The following is a 20,289-nucleotide window of genomic DNA, read 5'->3' as shown; positions in this document are numbered from 1 at the left end:
ACGCCCATGTGGTCCCCGCGTAGCGGAGACTCCGAACTCGCGAAGCAAGCAACCACCGCCGGGCCAGGGCGGTCGTGGCATTGCTGGATGGAAGGTGGCCTGGACTCCACGAGACGTGCCCCACTCGACAACCCCGGAGCCGGAGGCCTAACCTTTTTTAATCGCTTTCTTTTCCTCCCGTGTTCCTTCGCTTCCCCCACAACTTCTCCCCAAATTCTCACCTTCCTCCTCCTCGGTCGTCGCCCTTCGTCTCCCAGGAAATCGCCTGCCGCCGCCCGCCGACCAGGAGGACTCCCCCGCCGCCGCCGCCATGAATCCCGAATAGTACGGACCTTCTCCCCCTCTTGTCTGTCTTACCTACCCGGTTGGTTTTCTGGTATCTGCCGTGGATGGAGGTGTGGTGCTGGGTTTGGGAGGCGGCCGATCTCGTCGTTTCGGCCGTGCAGATGGCCGCCGATTCGTGGCCCGGTCGTGGATCTGCGAGCTCGCTGCTCTTGCTTTGTACGGTCGTGGATCTAGTTGTACGGGGCGGTTGTCTGTCCCCATCTTTGCTGGAGAGAGCCGATCCTCGGATGGGTTACTTTCTCTTCGTCGTTGGCGAACAGATTTGTACCTCATACGTGGGATGGCACGATCGCGATGATCCTACGGAGTAGTTTTGGAAGTTGTGGTCTTTTTTTCCTGTTTAGATGTGTAGTTGTGTCGTCTCCACGCGTTGATGCGCTGATTGGATTAGTAGCATGTATTAGTACCTTGTCGCGAGATGCACGAAACTATCTGATGAGATGCTTGCGTGATTGCGTGCAGTGACTACCTCTTCAAGCTGCTGCTCATCGGGGACTCAGGCGTTGGAAAGTCTTGCCTGCTGCTGAGGTTTGCGGTAAGGGTTGCTTCCTCACCATCTCTTTCAGTAAACTGTTCTCTTGTATATATTACATGCCTATGGCTTTGGAGAATAGAGATACTTCTGTTTTAGTTTGAATCCACATCGCGTTACAAAACCCAAGTAAATCTTCTCACGCATTCAAATGTTAGGATTTATGAGTCTATCACAAGGAGACAACGTGCATGGGCAGTAGGCACTAGGCAGTTGTCTAGTGAGTAATAGAGTTTCTCCAAAGCATGGTGTTAATCATATTATCTGTGGCATTAGAGTTGTCATTCCTGAGCCAAATTATTATTATGTTTGTAACATATCGTGCATGTTTTGTTTGTCCCCAACTGATCCTGCCAAATTGTTAGGTAACACCCCCAATAATTTGGCAGGGTTTGTTGGAGCTTGAGCACAAAGTGATCACACTACATGGTGGTCTGCGAAGCAAGTAAAACTCAGAAGATAATTGCATACACAGACCTAAGATGGCAATCTTATCCAGAATCGACATTGTCCCAAACTCCCAATTCTTCCAGCATTTTTTTTTTTGGATTTCTAACACGGCCAAAGTTGAAAGCAGTCCTTATTGTTTTAGGCAGACCTAAGTCATGCCATTCTATCTATCCTTTGGTGGAACTGTAGAAATCATCACCCATATCATTGTCGGATTTTCCAGAATTGTCTCCCTGGGAACAGTACACCTTTCCCACATACCCAAACAGTACTCTAACCAGAATTAGAAATATAGTACTATCATTGACTGATCTCCCTGCAGTTCAACGAGAACTACTCACCCAAATGTGGTATTAGACCAGCTACTGAAATTTGGCCTGGCTAGTTTTGTGTAGTAATTTGGAATGGTATTATTTATTTTTTGTCATTTGTCAAGTTGTCTACTTTCTCTATTAAGCACATTGTTTCAACATTTTTAAAGTAACATTACTGTAAAAGTAAGCAGAGCCTAGCATGTGTTGCCAGAAACTAACCAAATCAACAGTTTTATGTCCAAGTTTCTGTTCTCCATATTCTCAAATCTCAGCAATGCTCAGTGAGAAATGGAAACAGTAAGGATTCTAGGTCACCAGAAGAGCATCTACCTAACTTTGTTGTGATCATGTGATGGCAGCTGTGCTGCTGTTTTTATCAACTTGTATGAACTAGCACATTGTTGTCTTTAATGTGAAAAACTGATGATCTTGCTTACCACACTTTACAGGATGATTCATACCTGGAGAGCTATATCAGTACTATTGGTGTTGATTTTGTAAGTTGATTTCTTTGCGAGATTAAATGAGGTTGAATTTTTTTGTGTAGCAGCTGTGCATGCACAGATGCACCATGTTTCTCTTGGGTAGCATTTTCACTGTGTTTGACTTGCTAGAAAATCCGCACCGTTGAGCAAGATGGAAAGACAATAAAGCTGCAAATTGTAAGTAAACCATTTTATCAAAGGATCTTCATTTACCTTGCCAGTTAGAAGCTTAAGCTCTGATGCGTCCATTTTTCTTATACTTTAGTGGGACACTGCTGGCCAAGAGCGATTTAGGACCATCACAAGCAGCTACTACCGTGGTGCCCATGGCATCATTGTAAGCTTTCTTGACAGTTCTCATTATCTATCTACACTACATTAATACACATGATTGATAGTAATATCTATGCTCCATAGGTAGTCTATGATGTGACTGACCAGGAGAGCTTCAACAACGTCAAGCAGTGGCTGAATGAAATTGACAGGTATGCCAGTGAAAATGTGAACAAGCTTTTGGTTGGGAACAAATGCGACCTGGCTGAGAGCAGGGTAGTTTCTTACGAGGCTGGCAAGGTAATTCTTTTGTGCACCCTTTTACCCTTGCATGCATTTCCTACAAATGATGCAATGCAATGTTAAATTCACATACATGTAAACTGTTAATAACAGGCCCTTGCTGATGAGATTGGAATACCGTTCCTTGAGACTAGTGCCAAGGATGCAACAAATGTGGAGAAGGCATTTATGACCATGGCAGCAGAGATAAAGAACAGGTAACAGGATGATTCTTCATTCATTTTCTAGACGTGCTCATTCTGGATGCATCACAGTTGATAGAACCTTGCAGTAAAGAAATCATGCAACTCAGAGAAATGCGTTTCATATAGCTGCAGCAAGCTTTATGATGCATCACATTTTTCTCACTCAATGCACATTGTTTACATCTGCATGTAGAGAACTTTTTTGTGTCTTCTGATATGCAGTGGATGATACACCATGGTTTCTGATTCTTCTAAATTCACCTGAATTATAAGAATTTATTCCCATTCTCTTCCTCTTTTCAATTCTCTTCCTCTTTTCAATAGGATGGCAAGTCAACCAGCTGCAAACGCTAGCAAGCCAGCGACCGTCCAAATGCGAGGTCAACCTGTTGCTCAGCAGAACGGCTGCTGCTCTTCTTGATCAGCAATCAGGATCACAGTAGTGCTCGCGCAGCAAAACTCAATTGGTTGTTCTTCCCCTGTATATTAAGTCTACTACTATCGTGTCGGATGTTGGAAGAAGCTTTATATGTCTCCTAACTGCAACAGTGCAGCAGATACTGCGGCCTGTTTTAGCTGACTGTTCATATTCCTATGTTTAAGTGTGGTTGTTTGTGCTAAAACTTAATTCGATTATTCTTCTCATTTGCACAAACACCATGCTCTAAGGAAATGCTGGTGATGTTGTTGTGGCGATCATTAAATGAGTGAACTCATACCTGCTCGCTGCTCCAATTCGAACTTGCCTGAGCGGAGTTGTGATGATTTTATGGTTGTATGAATTCAAAGATGAAAGATGGTCACTGTCAAAAAAACAAAAACTCAAACAATCTTCTTATCTAAGGAGAAGCGTTCGTAAAGTCCCAGAGATAAATCACGTCGAGAACAAATCTCGTGTCCCGTTACCTGTAGTATTCATAAATCAAGATGCAGTTGCAATTATTCTAACAAGCAGTATGAGAACCACGGTTGCGGATTCCGCTCTAACAAACTTTTATTTTGTGAGACGCTCTAACAACCTTTATGTGGTGACCATAAGGGCATCTGCAAAAGGCTTTTCAAATTTGCTTAAGAATCGACCTATTTATTAGTATTAGATTAGACTTCATTGCATTTAATGCTAACAAATCATTTACAGTATTTTCTAGGGTTTAGGTGACGTGATTTGCATAGATTCTTATACAAATCAACGTCGCTTATTTTTGGACAGAGGAAGTAATTATGAAAACATAACCTACTATTACATGTGTTATTTTTTCATCGAATCATTGGAGGGCCAATACCGACTATAAGCGAATGCCGAGCTTGCAAACCTAGAGCGAAGAACGTTTGGATCAGTAGCTGGTCGCTAGGCTAGATTTACCCAACTCCTCGCCCCTGGTTGAAACAGTGTCGCCGTCGTCAACCGTCCCAGTGCTCTTGCGCCGGCGGCACGCCCAGACCTAGACGACCCTGTTTGCTAGAGAAGAAGCATCACAGCCCTCGAGCACTTCTTCGGGCTAATGAAGTGTTTTTTTTTTGGGGGGGGGGGGGGGGGGCTAGGAATAATTCCCTCTAAACCCTTCCTATCAAACAAACAATTAAGATTTCTAGTGTTTTTCAATTTGCAGTGCATAACATCATAAAAAACACCCTAAAGAGTCTAGTGCCGAACAAAGCCTTAGCGAAATTTCTGTTTTTTGACCCTGTTTAGCAATACTTCCGTCACTAATGACCCCATTTAATTTTTGGCCCTAATCCCCCTCCGTCCTATGACAGGTGTGACCCATCTTTCAGGCCGACGTGGCAAGCCCTCTCGGATTGGTATTTCCCCGTGGGCCGTGGCGTTTCCTTCGCATGCTAGCTGCTGGTGACCATGACCATGGCTGGCACCGAGCGCAAGCAGGTTAATTAGCAGCGAGCATAGACATGGCATGGCATATGCATAGATGATCAAGGATTTATTTCTATCGTTACTGACATGCATGAATTTCAAGTGAACTTCATCCATTGGCATTCTCCAGAGAGTCCAGACTTGATGCATGATCAAGATTGCCTCAGCCATCATGCAACACGAGGGCCATGAATGGTTCGTTCCTCGTATAACATGGGCATGCAATGCATGCTTACTGCCTTGAGAGATTAGATTTTTGTGTATCTGAGCCCTAATGTGATTAATTTAGATTGTGTGTCCAAAGCCCAGTCGGTTCGGGCGTTCGGCTCACTTCGGTTTGGTTCAGGCGGAGCTCGTATTGACGGGCCGGAGACACACCTGATGCCTTGAGAGATTAGATTTGTTGTGTAGCTGAGATCTTTTTTTTTGTACAGCAACAGACCCTCTTTATTCATTAGTGATTAGAGTTACATCTTTGAGCAAGAGAGGGACCATGCTAGGTTGGAGGGGAGTGAAACCAGGAGGAGGGAGGGGAAGCCTTGGCCATAGAAGCCAGTTCATGCGCCACAATGTTGCTTCCCCGGGCAATGCGTGAAGGAAATCCTCGCGAAGCCGGCTGCCAAGGTCGAGCAGTCATCGAAGATGGCGGCCGCAGTAGAGAGTTCTGCCCATCCTCATTCATCGCCTGGATGAAGTCCATGTTATCAGAGCATACCGCAAGGCGGTGGCATCCAGTAAGCGCGGCGAGCTCCAAACCAAACTGCAGAGTTTGGGCCTCAGCAGATAGCACCAGTCTCCGATTCGCAGTCGAGATGAACTCACACGACCGATCGCGGATAACAGCGCCCACCGTTCCGCTTAGGGTATCAGCGTCAAAAGAGGCGTCGACATCCAGCTTCACACAGTCGATCGGTGGACACATCCACCCATGTCTAATGATGGAGCTCTTAGGCAAGGCGGCACCCACATAATTCGCCACAAGGGCATTGATGGAGAATGACGATCGTTCCGGCGTGCCAATCTTCTCGCGCTTCTCGCCGTGGATGCATGACGAGGACATCCCACCTAAAGATACTGCCGCTGCACCTTCGGCACCATTATGGACCACTTACTCACGCGCGTGCACGTCAATTAAATTAGCAGGCAGTTTCGTTTCTTGGTAACATGGATAATCTAAATGAGAATATGATGCTGCCTAAATCAGATGCTATTATGTTGATTAGGAATGACGGGCCAAGTTATAGGAGCACATCATCACCAGGCGTCCCGGTCCGGAAAGCAGCACCATTTCTGGGCGCCCACTGCCCGAAAAGCAGCATCATTCCCCGGCGCCCCCCGGCAGGGAAAGCACGCATCATCTCCGGACGCCCCGACCCGGGAACACGCATCATCGCCATCCGCGGGCGCCTCAGCTCGGGAACACGCATCATCCTTAGGCGCCCCCGGCCCGGGAACCCACCTTCCCTAGGAACAAGAATAAGAGCAGCTCAGCCATTTAAGTCATGGGAAGAGAAGACCTCGTGTGGGCCCACGCCTTCGCCCACCTTCCCCTCTATATAAGAGCAGCCACCCCTCTCTTAGCGAGTTGGGTTTTGTTTAGTAAAAGTTTGCCTTTGTTGCAACTCACGAGATTCACACCAGTGTCGGCTAGACCTACTGCGGAACCGGTTATCAGAACACCACCCTGATACTCGTCTACTTGAGACTATTGTACCTCATATTTGCATCTGCAATTTCAGATTGCTTTATCTCGAGTCTTACTTGTTCTCGATTGCTAGCAGGAATTGGAACTTCGTGTTCAGGTCGACGGCTCCTTCAGTACGTTCCGTCGATAACCACAGGAAGTTGGTGTAGCGACTACTAAGACGCATCGTTCGTGTGCTCGGTGTAGTCGGGTCGTCAACATCAACTTCCGCCCAAATCGTACTTATATGTATCCTTCTCACCGAAAGGTCGGGCCACCCTCAAGGAGCCTCCCGAGGCCTTGTCAATGCATCTCCGCCAATCCCACCCACCACAGAAACCAGCAAGCAATAGCCAGGCGTTCCGTGATGTGGTTGTCCTGAAATGGTGATCGGAAAGGATGGCAGAGGAGGAACTCCATTATCGCTGAGCGAGACCGATCGAACAGACAAGCTTCATCAATGATATCCAGGAGGCCCAATTCCTCCCACACAGCTCTAGCACGCATGCACTTGAAGAAGAGATGAGCAATGTCTTCTGGCCCATCCGTGCACATAGGAAAGGCAGGAGATGTCTTCATATGCCTATCCGCAAGTATGGAGCGGCAAGGCAAAGCTCTATGCAGGACTTTCCACATGAAAATCTTCACTTTCACCGGCATCCGGAGACTCCAGTTAACTTCCCAGGCTTTATGATCAGCGACCGGTCCCATACCATCGGTGCGACGCAATTTGGGGCCATGCTGGAACTCCCACTCGGCATAATAAGCCGATCGGACTGAGAAGGTCCCTGATTTTGTCAAGCTCCACGCCACAAAATCCTACATATCGAAAGATGGAAGTTGCACAGCTAAGATTCTGTTAACATCTATAGGCTAGAACAGAGTGCAGATCAAAGCTTCATCCCATTGGTTAGTTGCCGAATCTATCAACTCAGAGACCTTGGAGACCATCTGGTGCCGCCTCCTCGTAATGATCTGTCTGGTGGAGCAGTTGGGCAGCCAAACATCATGCCAAATATCAATTTGATCCCCTTTGCCTGCGTGCCAGATGTGGCCAAGTTTGAGGGTACAAACTCCTGCCATGATACTCTGCCAGGTAAAAGAGGAACCTTTCCCGAAAGTAGCTTGGAGTAGACTACCGTCTGGGAAATATTTAGCACGCATCACCGAAGCGCAGAGAGATCCGGGGTTATCAATTAATCTCCAAGCTTGTTTCGCCAACATGTCTTGGTTGAAAGACTATATATCATGAAATCCCATGCCTCCTTCTTAGGGACACAGAGCTTCCACCAGGCAAACCGATGCATGTGTTTCCGGTTTGTCATCAGCACCCACCAAAATTGAGATACCACATCTGTTATTCCTTTACAAGTAGTTTTAGGAATTTTAAAGACCGACATCACGTAAGACAGGATAGCTTGCGTTACCGATTTCAACAACACGTCTTTAATTTAGATTGCATGAATGTCAGGGGGAGCTCGTATTGATGGGAGACACACATGGGTTTGGGCGGTGGGCCGATCAGCCGGTTCAATAATCAAACCAGTCCGACGGATTAGGTGCAAGACGGTCGTGATCTGAGGATGATTGGAGGCTGTTAGGGTTGGTATCTATGGCATGAACAACACGGATGCACCACCACATCAGAAAGCCTTCACGGGATACGTATCTTGTTATGCCAACGGTTGCATTGTTCCCGTCATTGTTTGTTGTTGTCGTGTTGGTGTGAACTGTGACTTTGAACGCTTCATACTACACTTTGCTTATTGCGAATAGGAAATCTTAGATAAAAATATTTTGCTTGTGTTTTTTATATGGTGGAACTAAAATTATGTCATCTTCCTGTTATTTATTCGATGATATTTGTCCATATTCGGTCCGACTCTGCTCAGAATTCGTAGTCCGATACAATCCGCATCGGATCGTTATCCACTCCGCTCCGAATAAAAAAAATTATCCGATCTGACCCATTTAGATTTCTAGTTGCAAACTCCTCTTACTAGGATAGGACATGATTAACACCAGGTTGTTTGTGTTTACCTCGTTGTCATTTTACGAACATTGCAGACTGTCTTGCTAGAACATGGTCGCATCGGGTTGTTTGTGTGATAGTTGACTTCAGGAATTATGGATGAATATAAGTTACGACTGAAATCAATCAGACTTGAGAAAGTACCGCGATTTGGTTCTTTATTTCGTTTAACTCGAAGGACTGAATTTGTGTGGTGTTGATCTAACCAAGAGCCACAACCTTGTGCCGACGGAATTGGTTATAAGCTTGGCCCCGTACATTTGAAAAAAAAATATTTTGTACAATGCGTGGACATTTTATTTGACATATATTAACATCGACGATGAAACACGGTTCAAGGAATTTGTGGAAATATTTGTATCTTTCATCATAAAAAGATATTAAAATTTCGTGGACATTTCTATTCGAAATTGATGATCATTTTAGTTAACACATTTAAATTTCTTTATAAATGGTTCAAGGTATCGATTTTTTTTATAAACGTTTCAAAAACATTTTCCTAAAATTTTAAAATAATTATATACGGTACTAGTAGTGCCCCGGACCAACGGCGTCCGCGTCTTCCACTTCCTTTCGCCGAGCGGCACGGCTCGCTCCCGCCGGCGTACCATTGTCCCCAACATCCACCGCCTCCACCAAAACCACCGTCTCCTCCGCTCCAACCGAATACCCTCTCTCTCATTCTCCTCCGCGCTCAGGTCCTTTCGCCACCATGAATTTGGTGATCGACACCGTCATGGGATGCCTCCCCATCCCCTCCGTCTCCAGAGCCGGCTCCCTCTCCGCGGCAGCCGAGGAGGACTACGACGGCGAGGACCGCATCAGCGAACTCCCCTACGAAATCCTCTGCGACATCGTCTCCCGACTGCCCGTCAAGGATGCCGCCCGTACCAGGTGCGTGTCCTCCCGCTGGCACCACGTCTGGCACTCCGCCCCGCTGGTCCTCTACGACGAGCACCTCGTCCCCGCCCGCGACCGTGAGGCCGGGGAACGCATCTCAGAGAAGCACTTCGCCGCCATCGGCAGCGTATTGGCGCAGCATCCGGGCCCGTTCCGCGTCGTCCACCTCTCGTGCTGCTGCTTCGAGTCTTACCTGAACGAGCTGTATATCTGGTCGGGCCTGCTCGCCGCCAGAGACGTTCATGGTCTCGTTCTGGTTAATCAGCCCATACCCATGGACATGATACTTCCGCCCGAGGTCTTCGGCTGCGCGGCTCTACGCCGCCTCTACCTCGGTTTCTGGGCTCTCCCGGAAATCGCGGGCCTCCCCGATGGCGGTGCCGTTTTCCCTCACCTCCGGGAGCTCGGCCTCCTCATGACCGGCATGACCGGCAAGGACCTCGAGCATATGCTCGCCTCCAGCCCCCTGCTGGAGAAGCTCTTGCTTGTCTGCAGCAGAGGTATGCCCCAACTTGTGCGCCTCCGCGGCCAAAGCCTCCGGTGCGTGCTCTTCTGTAAGTACGCGGCGCTAGAGATTGCAGTCATGGACGCGCCGCTCTTGGAGAGACTTATCCTGCATAAGGCGTGGGTGCGAGGGTGTGAAGTTTTAAGAATCAGCATGGCGTCTGCACCTCGGCTACAAGTGCTTGGTTACTTGGATGCAGGCGAACATGGCCTGAAGATTGGGTCGACTGTCATCAAGGTGCTCCCAACTAGTATCATGTTATTCATGCCTGCAGTCACTTTGATATTCATGTAATGTGGTTTCATGATCTTTCCTTTTGTGCATTGCATTGCAGGTTGACACAAAAGAAAGTCCAGACGCCTCAGTCCCAAGTGTCAAAATATTGGCAGTCAAGGTGAATTTGGGTGCCTTCAGTGAAGTAAACACGCTATACAGCTTCCTCAGATGCTTTCCACACATTGAGACCCGCCACCTGCAGGTAACATATATACTGACATTAAGCTAATTCAGTCATTTTTTGCGTCATTGATCTCTAGCTTGATCATTCTTTATTTCAACTGCTCCTGATTTTGCAGTCTGCTGCAACAGCAGTTAAATCCACTGACATACCCCATGAAGAGTTCTTGCAGAATCTTGATCATATTCAATGTCTGCAGTCACACATCAAGAATTTGGTTCTCCATGAGTTTCTTGGGGATCGATATGAGACTTCATTCCTCAAGAACTTCTGCGGTACAGCAAAGGCAATGCAAAAACTGACACTTGTGGTGTCTGATGAAAAACTTGCTTCCTTGGATGTAATGAAGACTTTTCTGAGGGTTATAGCTTCTCACACTGCAAATCTGTCTCACACTGAGACTGGTCAATGCTGTATGGTGTTACTTGTGGAGCCTGCAGCACAGCAGGACTGGGACTGCCATAAGTCATCTGATCTTCTGGTCAATGACCCTTTTCTTCCTCAACAGGTCAATGATATTCAGTTCAGTAATGAGGGCGAATGAAAAGGTTGCAAGCACCTTCCTGATCTGGACAAATATACCTCTGCGTAGATAACCCTTTTGACCGATGAACTAGAAGGTAGCTAGATACCTGGTTCTAAGATTGTGTAGATATCTTAGCTGTGTCGATGGTTCATTCATAAATGCTACTATTACTTACCAATTTACCATGTTATGTTGTTGCCTACTGGTTCATTCAGAGTTACCTTTCCAAATTTTGTTCAATATATATATATATATATATCACTAGGCATTGCATTCCGTAGCATGCAGATTCTGAATCCTGTTTAATTTTGCATACCTCCATCAACTCAGCTATCTTTGGAGATTTTTTTTCCTTTGCAGAAATCAAGTTATGTGCATATACACAAGACAATCTCTAGGGATAACTTATCCCATGCATCATGGTGATGATTGCATGTACTCTATTTCTTTTTTGTTTTTCTTGAGCTTTGGTAGCATGCCGTTGACATTCTTAACCATTGCTGGATAAGCTTATGTTTAGGCCCCAGCATTACCATATAACTGGTCCAGGTACTTGGACTTGACCAGGTTCATGGTGGGTTACTCATGACAGTGAACCTCCCCAATCCCCATTTAGTTCCATATGTCTGTTATGACTTATGACATTCAGTTATGTTTCTTTTATCGTCCGAGGTTATTAATTTATCTTGTTTCCATAGGGCGACAACCACATTCAGTTTTTTTTTCCTTCCAAAAAGTACTATCAAGTTATATTAATTTGTGCCATGGAAAAACTCTTCGTTCTAGCATGCTTTGGTTATCTATTTCAATGTAAAGTGCAGCAACAGTACATGAGCTCCCCACTATTGGTGTAGGCCCGTGAACTGGTAAATGGAAGATCCGGCTCCTTTAACTGGCCCATTTTTGTCACATACTCTCCGATCCATAATAACTGCTTTGGATTTAGTAACTTTGTACTAAATCCAAAGTACTTATTAAGGATCGGAGGGAGTGCGAGCTGGCAGGTTTTGCTGACGTGGCTGCTGCAAACCGTTATCCTGTGTCGCTACGCATAGAGTTCCACCTTAGTTTGCATTGATGTCATTTTCTGGATTCCAGGTACATTGATACTCCCTCCGTTCCTAAATTCGTGTCAAGGTTTTAGTTCAATTTAGGGACGGAGGGAGTACTATTTATGCTATAACATGGATGACATTTCGTTGAAAAGATTGATTTTACTCTTGCTAAAAAATCAATGCTATCTACAGATTCAGAGCTGGTTTGACAGAAGTTCTTTTTGTGATGATAATACACTTTCCCTGGTCTCAACATTTATGCTATTTTTCTGGATGCTGTCTTCATTAGCTGATGCTCTATTGTCGCTGTGAAGGTTCTGGAAGGTTTTTTAGTTAGCTGATTATAATTATATCATCCTACTTCCTCCGTCCAACAAAAAATGTCTCAACTTTAACTAAATTTGAATGCATCTATACACTAAGTCATGTCTAGATACATCCAATTTTTGACAAACTTTGAGACATCTTTTGTTGGACGGAGGGAGTACCATTTTTTTCACAACATTTTTTATCGCTTCAGTCTATTTCATGCATTCCGCTTTCCCTGAAACTTCTTTTCAGATAATACACCTGGTCACTTTCTTTATCGCTTCAGTGCTTTGCAAAACAGAAGGTTGTTTGTAGTTATTCATGATAATACCCTTTGGCCTTTTGTATTTTCCTAAAGATTGTTGCAAGTTCTTCATCTTATTTTCTTGAGACACTTTGATTTGCTTTGCAAAATAACAGTAGCATCACCTCCCTGATGTACCATGTATATGATTCTTGTCTCAGCTATTTTCACTCACAAGAATCTCCAGAGAGATTCGTTCAACAAAGTAAACTGAAACTGTCAACTTAACTTTGTGGAACACCATGTTTTTTGTTCACTGAACAGAACTCGTTAACCATAAACCTTCTCGTGTCACGAGGAATACAAGTGCACAAGGCCTACCCTACAGTATGGACACTCCGAGCTAGAACAATACTCCAGTGCACAAGGCCTACAGTAAATACACTATTTCTCTTCCAAGAATGTAGCAAAGGGGAGTTCCGCTTCAGCAAATGCGCTGTACTTTCATCTTGCATCACCATCCAGTCTCTGTACCCGAAGGACCTCGAACCAGCTTGTCAGCAATGGATATGCCAGTCGCGTCCCTGATACCCTCCGGGCCTCCGGGTTGACGACGATCGTCCGGTGTCCATGCCTCCGTCGGCGGCGGCAGCAACAGTACCTCTGCCTAGGGCTTCTCCATCGCGGCGCCTCGAACTCGCCCACGCCTCCGTTCCATGATCCAGGAGGGTTCCGGTTCGTCTTACCAAAAATAAATCAAGATTAACTCGAGTTTTCTTTTGAGATTGACTCAAGTCCGATTTGAGGTAGAACTGGATGACAGCTTGGACGGCAACCTTCTTTAACTCGGGAACCCGTAACGTATCCTATTCGGATACGAATACGATCAATGGAGTCAATAAAAGGACCTGCGTATCGCACAAACCCCACCTCAAACTACCGCTCCATAGTTCCCGCAGCGGCAGGCCCCGGTCCCTCCACGGAGCACTCCTCTACGCTGCCGGCCCGGTCTTGCGGGAAGCGCTCCGAGAGTCCACCCTGCGTTACTCGAGGCGTGCTGTAGGCCATGTCGGTTTTAATTGTCACCAGCGTGGGCGACATCACGGTGGATCTCCACACCTTTTGCTGCCCCCTCACCACCAGGAACTTTCTCAAGCTCTGCAAGATGAAGTATTACAAGGGGTGTTTGTTTCACAAAGTGGAGAAGGATTTCTTGGCACAATCCGGGGACCCAACTGGAACAGGCAGCGGAGGTGATTCTGTGTACAAGTTCCTTTATGGTGATCAAGCTCGATTTTTCAGTGATGAGATCCGCCCAAAATTGAGGCATTCACGAATTGGCACGGTTGCTATGGCAAGTGCAGGTGAAAACTGCAATGCCTCGCAGTTCTACATCACCTTGCGCGCCGATATTGACTACCTTGATGATAAACACACCGTGTTTGGGATCGTTGCTGAAGGTCTTGACACACTGAAGAAGATGAATGAAGCATATGTTGATGACAGGAAAAGACCATTCAAGGACATTAGGATTAAGCATACATATATCTTGGACGATCCATTCAGTGATCCTCCTCAGCTTGCTAAATTTATTCTTGAAAGTTCTCCCATTGGGAAGCCACGTGATGAGGTTGCAGAAGAGCGGTTAGACGACGGTTGGATGCCTTCCGATGAAACAACGACTCCTAAACAGCTGGAGGAGATGATCCGCTCCAAAGAAGCACATGCTAACGCAGTGATCCTTGAAAGTGTTGGAGACATTCCAGACGCTGACGTCAAACCACCGGACAATGTCTTATTTGTAGCCAAACTCAATCCGATAACACGAGATGAAGATTTGTATACAATCTTTTCTCGATTTGGAACTGTGGAATCAGCTGAAATAATTCGTGATTACAAGACTGGAGATAGCTTGTGCTATGCCTTCATTGAATTTGAGACAAAAGAAGCTTGTGAACGTTCACGTGTCGATATGGACAACTGTCTCATTGACGACCGGAGGATCCATGTTGATTTCAGTCAAAGCGTTTCAAAATTGTGGTGTCAGTTCAGAAATAGCGAACCAGGTGCAAAAAAAGATGGTTGGTTCAGGCGTGGTCGAGATAGAGATCAAGGTGTTGAGCGAAAAACCAAAGGCCATGTTCTAAAAGATGAGAACACTCAACGAGATGGCTGCAATAACCGTCGAAGTTACGATATGGTCTTTCAGGAGCCCGGTGCCCATCAGCAAGATCGATATGCTAGTCGAAGAAAAATTCAAAAAGTGAATGGTCAGGATAGATACAATGATCATGGCAACAGAAAATAAAAAAGCAGGAGCAGAAACAAGGAAGACGGTGAATATTATAACAGTTGTGCTAAGTTGTCTCATTCTTGGTTAGAGATAATTAAGTTGATTCTTTAGCCGTTGGAGATGATTTGTGATTTAAGATTTGAAACGGAAGATCAGAAAAGAAGGATGGAATGAGATATACATAGGACTCTGATTCGTCAATTTAGATTTAAGTTTTTTGCTTACAAATCAGGCAACTTAGGTAACCACACCCATATTATAAACAGCCACCGGGAGGTTATCGATATGGCAGGGATAAATCAGATGACAAGAATATTATTATCTTGCAGCAAACTCATTTTACAATCTCAAATTAACCTGTTGCTGTCAATTGGAACTGACCATTTTGCACTTGATAAGAAATACAAATATGTTTCTATTTTTTATTAATTAGGTATATATTCCAGTGTAATTTTGCAGATTCAAAAATACCGATGCAATTTTCATACTTCGAAAAGGCCATTCAATTTTGCTAATAGTTACGGCAAAGACATACTCCCTCCGATTCATAATTAGTGTCAGGAATTTTATACAAATTTGTAGTAAATATCTTGCATTTATTATGAATCGGAGGGAGTATAAACTAAGTTAAACTACGACTTAATATCATTTGCAGCATACGGAGGCATTTCGAACTTCTAACACCAACTATAGACCTGACCGCAAAAACAAAAACAAAAAACCACCAACCATATATCCACCAGTTGCCCCCGAAAACACCATTGCCAAACAGTTTCACCAGTTGTCCCAAAAAACACCATTGCCAAACAGTTTCACCAGTTGTCCCAGAAAACACCATTGCCAAACAGTTTCATTGTCCACTTACATCTCACGGACGGTAGGATGCATGATGTACCATTGACCGTGCACGTTGCAGACACCAGATGCCCAATCCAAAAAACTGAACTCAGATGGGTAGGCTGAAAAACCATGAGCCTTGCAGATGAGCCAAGGTTCCGTTCGCATGGTTCTTAGCATTGAGCTTGCAGACATAAGAATACCAAAACAATTTGAATCCAGATTTTAAGATTTAAATTCGGAACTGAGTATAATTTCACCGGCTTAAGTGACTTGAGTCCAAAAGTTATGTTCAGTGAAGAAAATTTGCAATGCTGTTTATTTCCTCCCGTGATTCCATTATCAGTCAAGACTCCTCATGCTGCTTATTTTCTTCCACCATTGGACGACACTCACGGTGGGTATGTAGCAATTGCCTACTGGAACTACGGATTACAAGCACATAACAGTCATATTAACATGCCAGGCATCAAGCTTTAAAAAATTATATGGTGACTAATGTACATGAAAAGCTAGTAAATGTATGATCAGGGGCTCTCTTCAATGCAAAGTCCTGGCAGGGCTACTCCGGTGGGGTTTCCTGATCTCACTGGAAAGCTTAATGCTTCATTGATCCTACTGAAAACTAGTCGAAGCGGGATGCACGCGATAGTGGGTCCACCAATTTTTCCAAGTACAGGCTTTCTGTTTTTGCGCTCCCTACGACTACTGGCAAAGGATGAGAGCCTGCGCATTTTCTTTGGTGAAGATGTTGTTGATTGCTTGGTATGCGGTCGCCAGGACTTATCCGTATCACGCTCCGAGATCTTTTTACGACCACTGTGTTTTGATCTTGATGCATGTGACGATCTTGGTTGCCGCGGTTCTGCAACTTTGCTCCCCTTCAGCAAGTGGTTAAGACTGCTTGTTGCTGGATGGTCAACGTCTCTACTTTCTGCAGCACAGCTATCATCCAAAACCTTAACAGTTACAGGGAGCCCCACAATAGGTTTACCATTCCATTCACTGTCAAGAGAAACAAGAGGCACACGATGACCCTTAAAAGTTCCATCAGCTTCCAACTCAACATCATAAAGTTTGTAGTCTCGAAAAACACTCTTGATTGGCTTTACGGAATGGCATGTTGCATATTTGAGATCAGGTTTCTGCTCAGGCAGTATCATTTGCAACGGTGACTTATAGTATGCAGATGCTGCCACAACCATCCCCGAGTGTGAATGGTTGCTTATAGTTTCAGATGACTCATCATGCTCAGGTCCGCTTTCACAGTATTGTTGCCCCATAACACCGGCACCACCAGCTCCAGGAACTATCATATCTTCCATGTTATTCCCAGGATCAGTGTGCTTACAGAAAGAAGCACTTGCCTCTCTTGCATCCAACCCAATAACATCTTCGCCTTGTTCCTGGTGTTTTATTTTCCTTTCATATTGTTGCACCAACAAATTCTTATCAACCTGTATGTTTTGTTTCTTGGAACTTGTAATGCTATAGTCAGTAGTTCGCCTTTTGGGTTTTAAGATCGCATCCTTTACATATGCACAGGATTCACGCGTGTGCAAATGACCTGATAAAAGATCAGTTGAGAAGTAAGCAATATATTTTGTGACATGTTCAGAGAGGGACAACATGAAAATAAATTAACCCATCGTAATAAATTTGGCAACTTCCATCAAGAGAGTGAAAAACATGATAAGGGTATGTAGCCCGTATGCTAGAAATATGAAAGACTGCTGTGCAGGAACATTGCCCATGTGTACATTGGTTCAACTATAACAAAGCATGGAGGAGCTTAATAACATATCACTGGTGTTGTGACACCATTTTTAGGAGTTGCCTAAAGAGTATTAGAACAAAACACACGGTTCTTATCTTCTTGCACACCTATTTACCCGCTATGTAATGGCCATTGTCGTCAAAAACAGTATGCTTAATAAAAGTATAGTGCAACTGTAAGAAAAGCGAAACTCCGTGTTTACCTTCAGCCAGGACATCATCCTCCATGGTAAAGCGAGTGTCAAAAACTTCATCACCATCAGAGCAGTCATCATTGAGAAACCCAGTCGTGCCTGAGACTTCTTCCTTCAGTTGAAAAGCTTTGGTGGCACCACTGTGATTGGTCCATGATGCATCTGCTAAGGTCTCTGCACTTGAAGTGCCTGAGCTGTATGAATAATTATTCACATTCACTGACAAAGCAGACTTCCCCTTGCTTGATTCAAACACATTGGATAGTTTGTCTCCAGGGTACTGGACAGAAGACTGCCCTGAAAGGTCCCAGGGAGAATATGATGGGACTGTCACCGCTGAATCTTCAGATAATTTCGATAGAGGTCGGCGCCTGTCTTTCTTCCTTGAATTTTCATAAGCTTGGCCGATATTAGAGCGTTTCCTTTTTGTCAATGAATGGGACTGCTTACTATTTTTTATTCCATTGGTGCTAGACAACTCATACCCAAAGCTTGTCCCACTTTCAAGAAGAGGTAGATCCTGATACCCATTTGAACCTGCACTTGACTTCTGTCTGGGGGCCTTCTTTGATCCGATAAGGTCTCTCATACGCCGGAATCCTTGACCTGTATTACCCTCAAATTTGTTTGAAGTCTTTCGCTTCTTCCTTGATGATGAAGCATATCTAGTGCTTGAAGAGGATATATTTTGCGGCACTTTGAACGATGCTGGAGATAAACCTTGAGGTGACTTTTCTTCAATATCATACAGACCTCTTGCAACACGAGAAGATCTTTTGTTGGTTCCACTTGTGTTTTTAGATTTTGCAGAATAGGTGCTCTGGGATGCACACACAACATCGTCTACCTCGTTTTCATCTGGAAAGCGAGATCTTTCGATTTCAAGAGCATGTAAAATGGCATCCTCTCTGCGAACATATTTTCCTTCATTGTATGCCCTCTTGTGCTGGTGAGCTAGAACCTTAGCTTTTTCTATACACTCTTCATACTCCCCACACCGGAATGCCTTCACACGCTTAGACTTCTCAAGATTATACCAGTCACTATAGTCAAGTAAAAGAAAACAAGTAAGATATACATCTTAATGCTTAGGATGCAAGAATACAAAGCATAACAATTTATGGGAAATAGAAAAAGGGAGGTATGTGCAAAAACATGATGTAAAATGTGAGAAACAAAATGAAAATCTCCCTTCCGATCAAATGTACAGAAAAAAGATGTAACGCTGAGGGGAGTGAATAAACATTAATTTTGCAAACATGACCAAGCAGTTAAGAACAATCCATCAATTGTTAAAGTTGTTTTTTGAGGCAATCAATCGTTAAAGTTTAAAATATGCAGGCAACATGAAATCATCAGTATACAAGACACTTTACTCTAAACTAACCGTAAACAAACTAGTTCAGGAGGGGAATCACAGGCTTAGCATCCCTATTTTTCAGACCACACAGGACAATATCGAGCATATGTCCGCACACCAGATCACCTCCACATATTAGATAAATCGAAATATTACTCCATCCAGTTCCCCCAAAAAAAGCAACGTCTCGGAGATGCCTCCAGTCAAACTTTGAACACTTATACTGTTATAAATATTTACATTATAATCTTAAAGAAGTACATGAATAGTTTTGTCTCGAAAAGTATCCTCATAATATTAGAATTTTGTTGGGTATTATATATATACTATGATAGAAACTAGTGCTCAAAGTTAGATCTTGAAGACACCGTAAATTTCCAAAACGTCAACTTATTTGTGACCTGGAGGGGAATACCTCTTATTATTCAAGAAACTCAATATGTTTATCACCGAATTGATCCTTCTAATGCCTTGACCAATATTTGGCTTCACATTGAAGTGGCCAAATAGACTCTGAGAGTCAATAAAGTACCTAGTTTTCCCTATCCCAAGTCTGATGCAGATACTACAACTCTACAACTCTATGCCCCCAAGGCTAGCAAAAACACAGCTGCTGTTAATCGTAAACAACCCGAAGAAAAGAAAATAAGCCCATCATAAGGCCAAGCACCAACCGCAGCAAGGCTCATCTGAACAGATCGAATCTACGCATAAGCGCAAGAAAGAAAACAGATACGAGTAATACGAAAGAGGGGTTGTACGGACATGCTGCCGTCGGGGCGGCCGAGGAGCTTGATGGGCGTGCCGGCGGAGCGCGGCGGGACGACGCAGTTCTCGGGCAGCTCGTCCTGGCCGAGGATCCGTCCGGGCCACCAGGATCCGTTGCGGCGGCGCACCCAGACGAGCGCACCCACCTCGGCGTCCGCCCCCGTCACGCCGGCGGGGAACTCCTCCTCTCCCCCGACGCTTCCCATCGCACTAACCTTCGCCCGCCCTCACTGCCCCACCACCATCACCTCACACTCGGCCCCCGGCAGAAATTGATCAAAGCCCAGAAGGACTTTCTCGTCCAAGAACGCGGGGACGGGAGCGGATGATTCCGGAGAAGGCGGCGCCTCAGCGAGCGCAAGCGTCGGCGCGTGGTGGTGCTGCTCCGCGAAGGTAGGAAGGAGGTCACCGTGCTAGGGAGAAGTAGTGGAAAGGGGGGGAGGGAGGCGGAGGGGAGGCTGGGTCTCTCGCCGTCTGCGGAGGAGGAAGAAGGGAATGGGGGTTTGGGTTATGTCTGAGCGTGGCTTGTTGGGCCGCGGGTAGCAGTAGCAGGCCTCTAGCTCTTAACCAGAACGCAGGCCCGTTTGCA

General features: G+C 45.1%; 4 protein-coding genes across 5 annotated transcripts; 3 read left to right on the top strand and 1 right to left on the bottom strand.

The window, feature by feature from the left end:
• The first annotated feature begins 160 nt into the window (after positions 1-160).
• On the top strand, positions 161-3,622 carry LOC100834005 (ras-related protein RIC1). The gene is made up of 8 exons (XM_003569164.4): positions 161-324; positions 808-880; positions 2,091-2,138; positions 2,256-2,303; positions 2,392-2,463; positions 2,544-2,699; positions 2,796-2,899; positions 3,212-3,622. Exons 1-8 carry the CDS (start codon positions 311-313, stop codon positions 3,306-3,308), a joined length of 612 nt encoding a protein of 203 aa, XP_003569212.1. The 5' UTR covers positions 161-310; the 3' UTR covers positions 3,309-3,622.
• A 5,416-nt stretch (positions 3,623-9,038) lies between these two features.
• On the top strand, positions 9,039-11,094 carry LOC100828186 (F-box/FBD/LRR-repeat protein At1g13570). Of its 2 annotated transcripts, none has more exons than XM_024459604.1 (3): positions 9,039-10,118; positions 10,216-10,359; positions 10,538-11,094. In XM_024459604.1, exons 1-3 carry the CDS (start codon positions 9,189-9,191, stop codon positions 10,880-10,882), a joined length of 1,419 nt encoding a protein of 472 aa, XP_024315372.1. In that variant the 5' UTR covers positions 9,039-9,188; the 3' UTR covers positions 10,883-11,094. The 2 variants fall into 2 exon arrangements, with proteins under 2 accessions (XP_024315372.1, XP_003566780.1); XM_003566732.4 differs by having other exon boundaries at positions 10,457-11,094.
• Positions 11,095-13,538: 2,444 nt separating this feature from the next.
• Positions 13,539-15,742, top strand: LOC100827878 (peptidyl-prolyl cis-trans isomerase CYP59). Its single transcript, XM_003566731.2, has one exon. It carries the CDS (start codon positions 13,539-13,541, stop codon positions 14,778-14,780), a length of 1,242 nt encoding a protein of 413 aa, XP_003566779.1. The 3' UTR covers positions 14,781-15,742.
• A 219-nt stretch (positions 15,743-15,961) lies between these two features.
• Positions 15,962-20,175, bottom strand: LOC100833692. The gene is made up of 3 exons (XM_003569163.4): positions 19,698-20,175; positions 17,582-18,615; positions 15,962-17,169 (listed from the first exon to the last, which is right to left on the bottom strand). Exons 1-3 carry the CDS (start codon positions 19,904-19,906, stop codon positions 16,130-16,132), a joined length of 2,283 nt encoding a protein of 760 aa, XP_003569211.1. The 5' UTR covers positions 19,907-20,175; the 3' UTR covers positions 15,962-16,129.
• Between the last annotated feature and the right edge of the window lie 114 nt (positions 20,176-20,289).

This window comes from Brachypodium distachyon, chromosome 2 (genome assembly GCF_000005505.3).
Source record: "Brachypodium distachyon strain Bd21 chromosome 2, Brachypodium_distachyon_v3.0, whole genome shotgun sequence".
Lineage (NCBI taxonomy): Eukaryota > Viridiplantae > Streptophyta > Magnoliopsida > Poales > Poaceae > Brachypodium > Brachypodium distachyon.
This window is presented reverse-complemented; position numbering and strand designations above follow the sequence as displayed.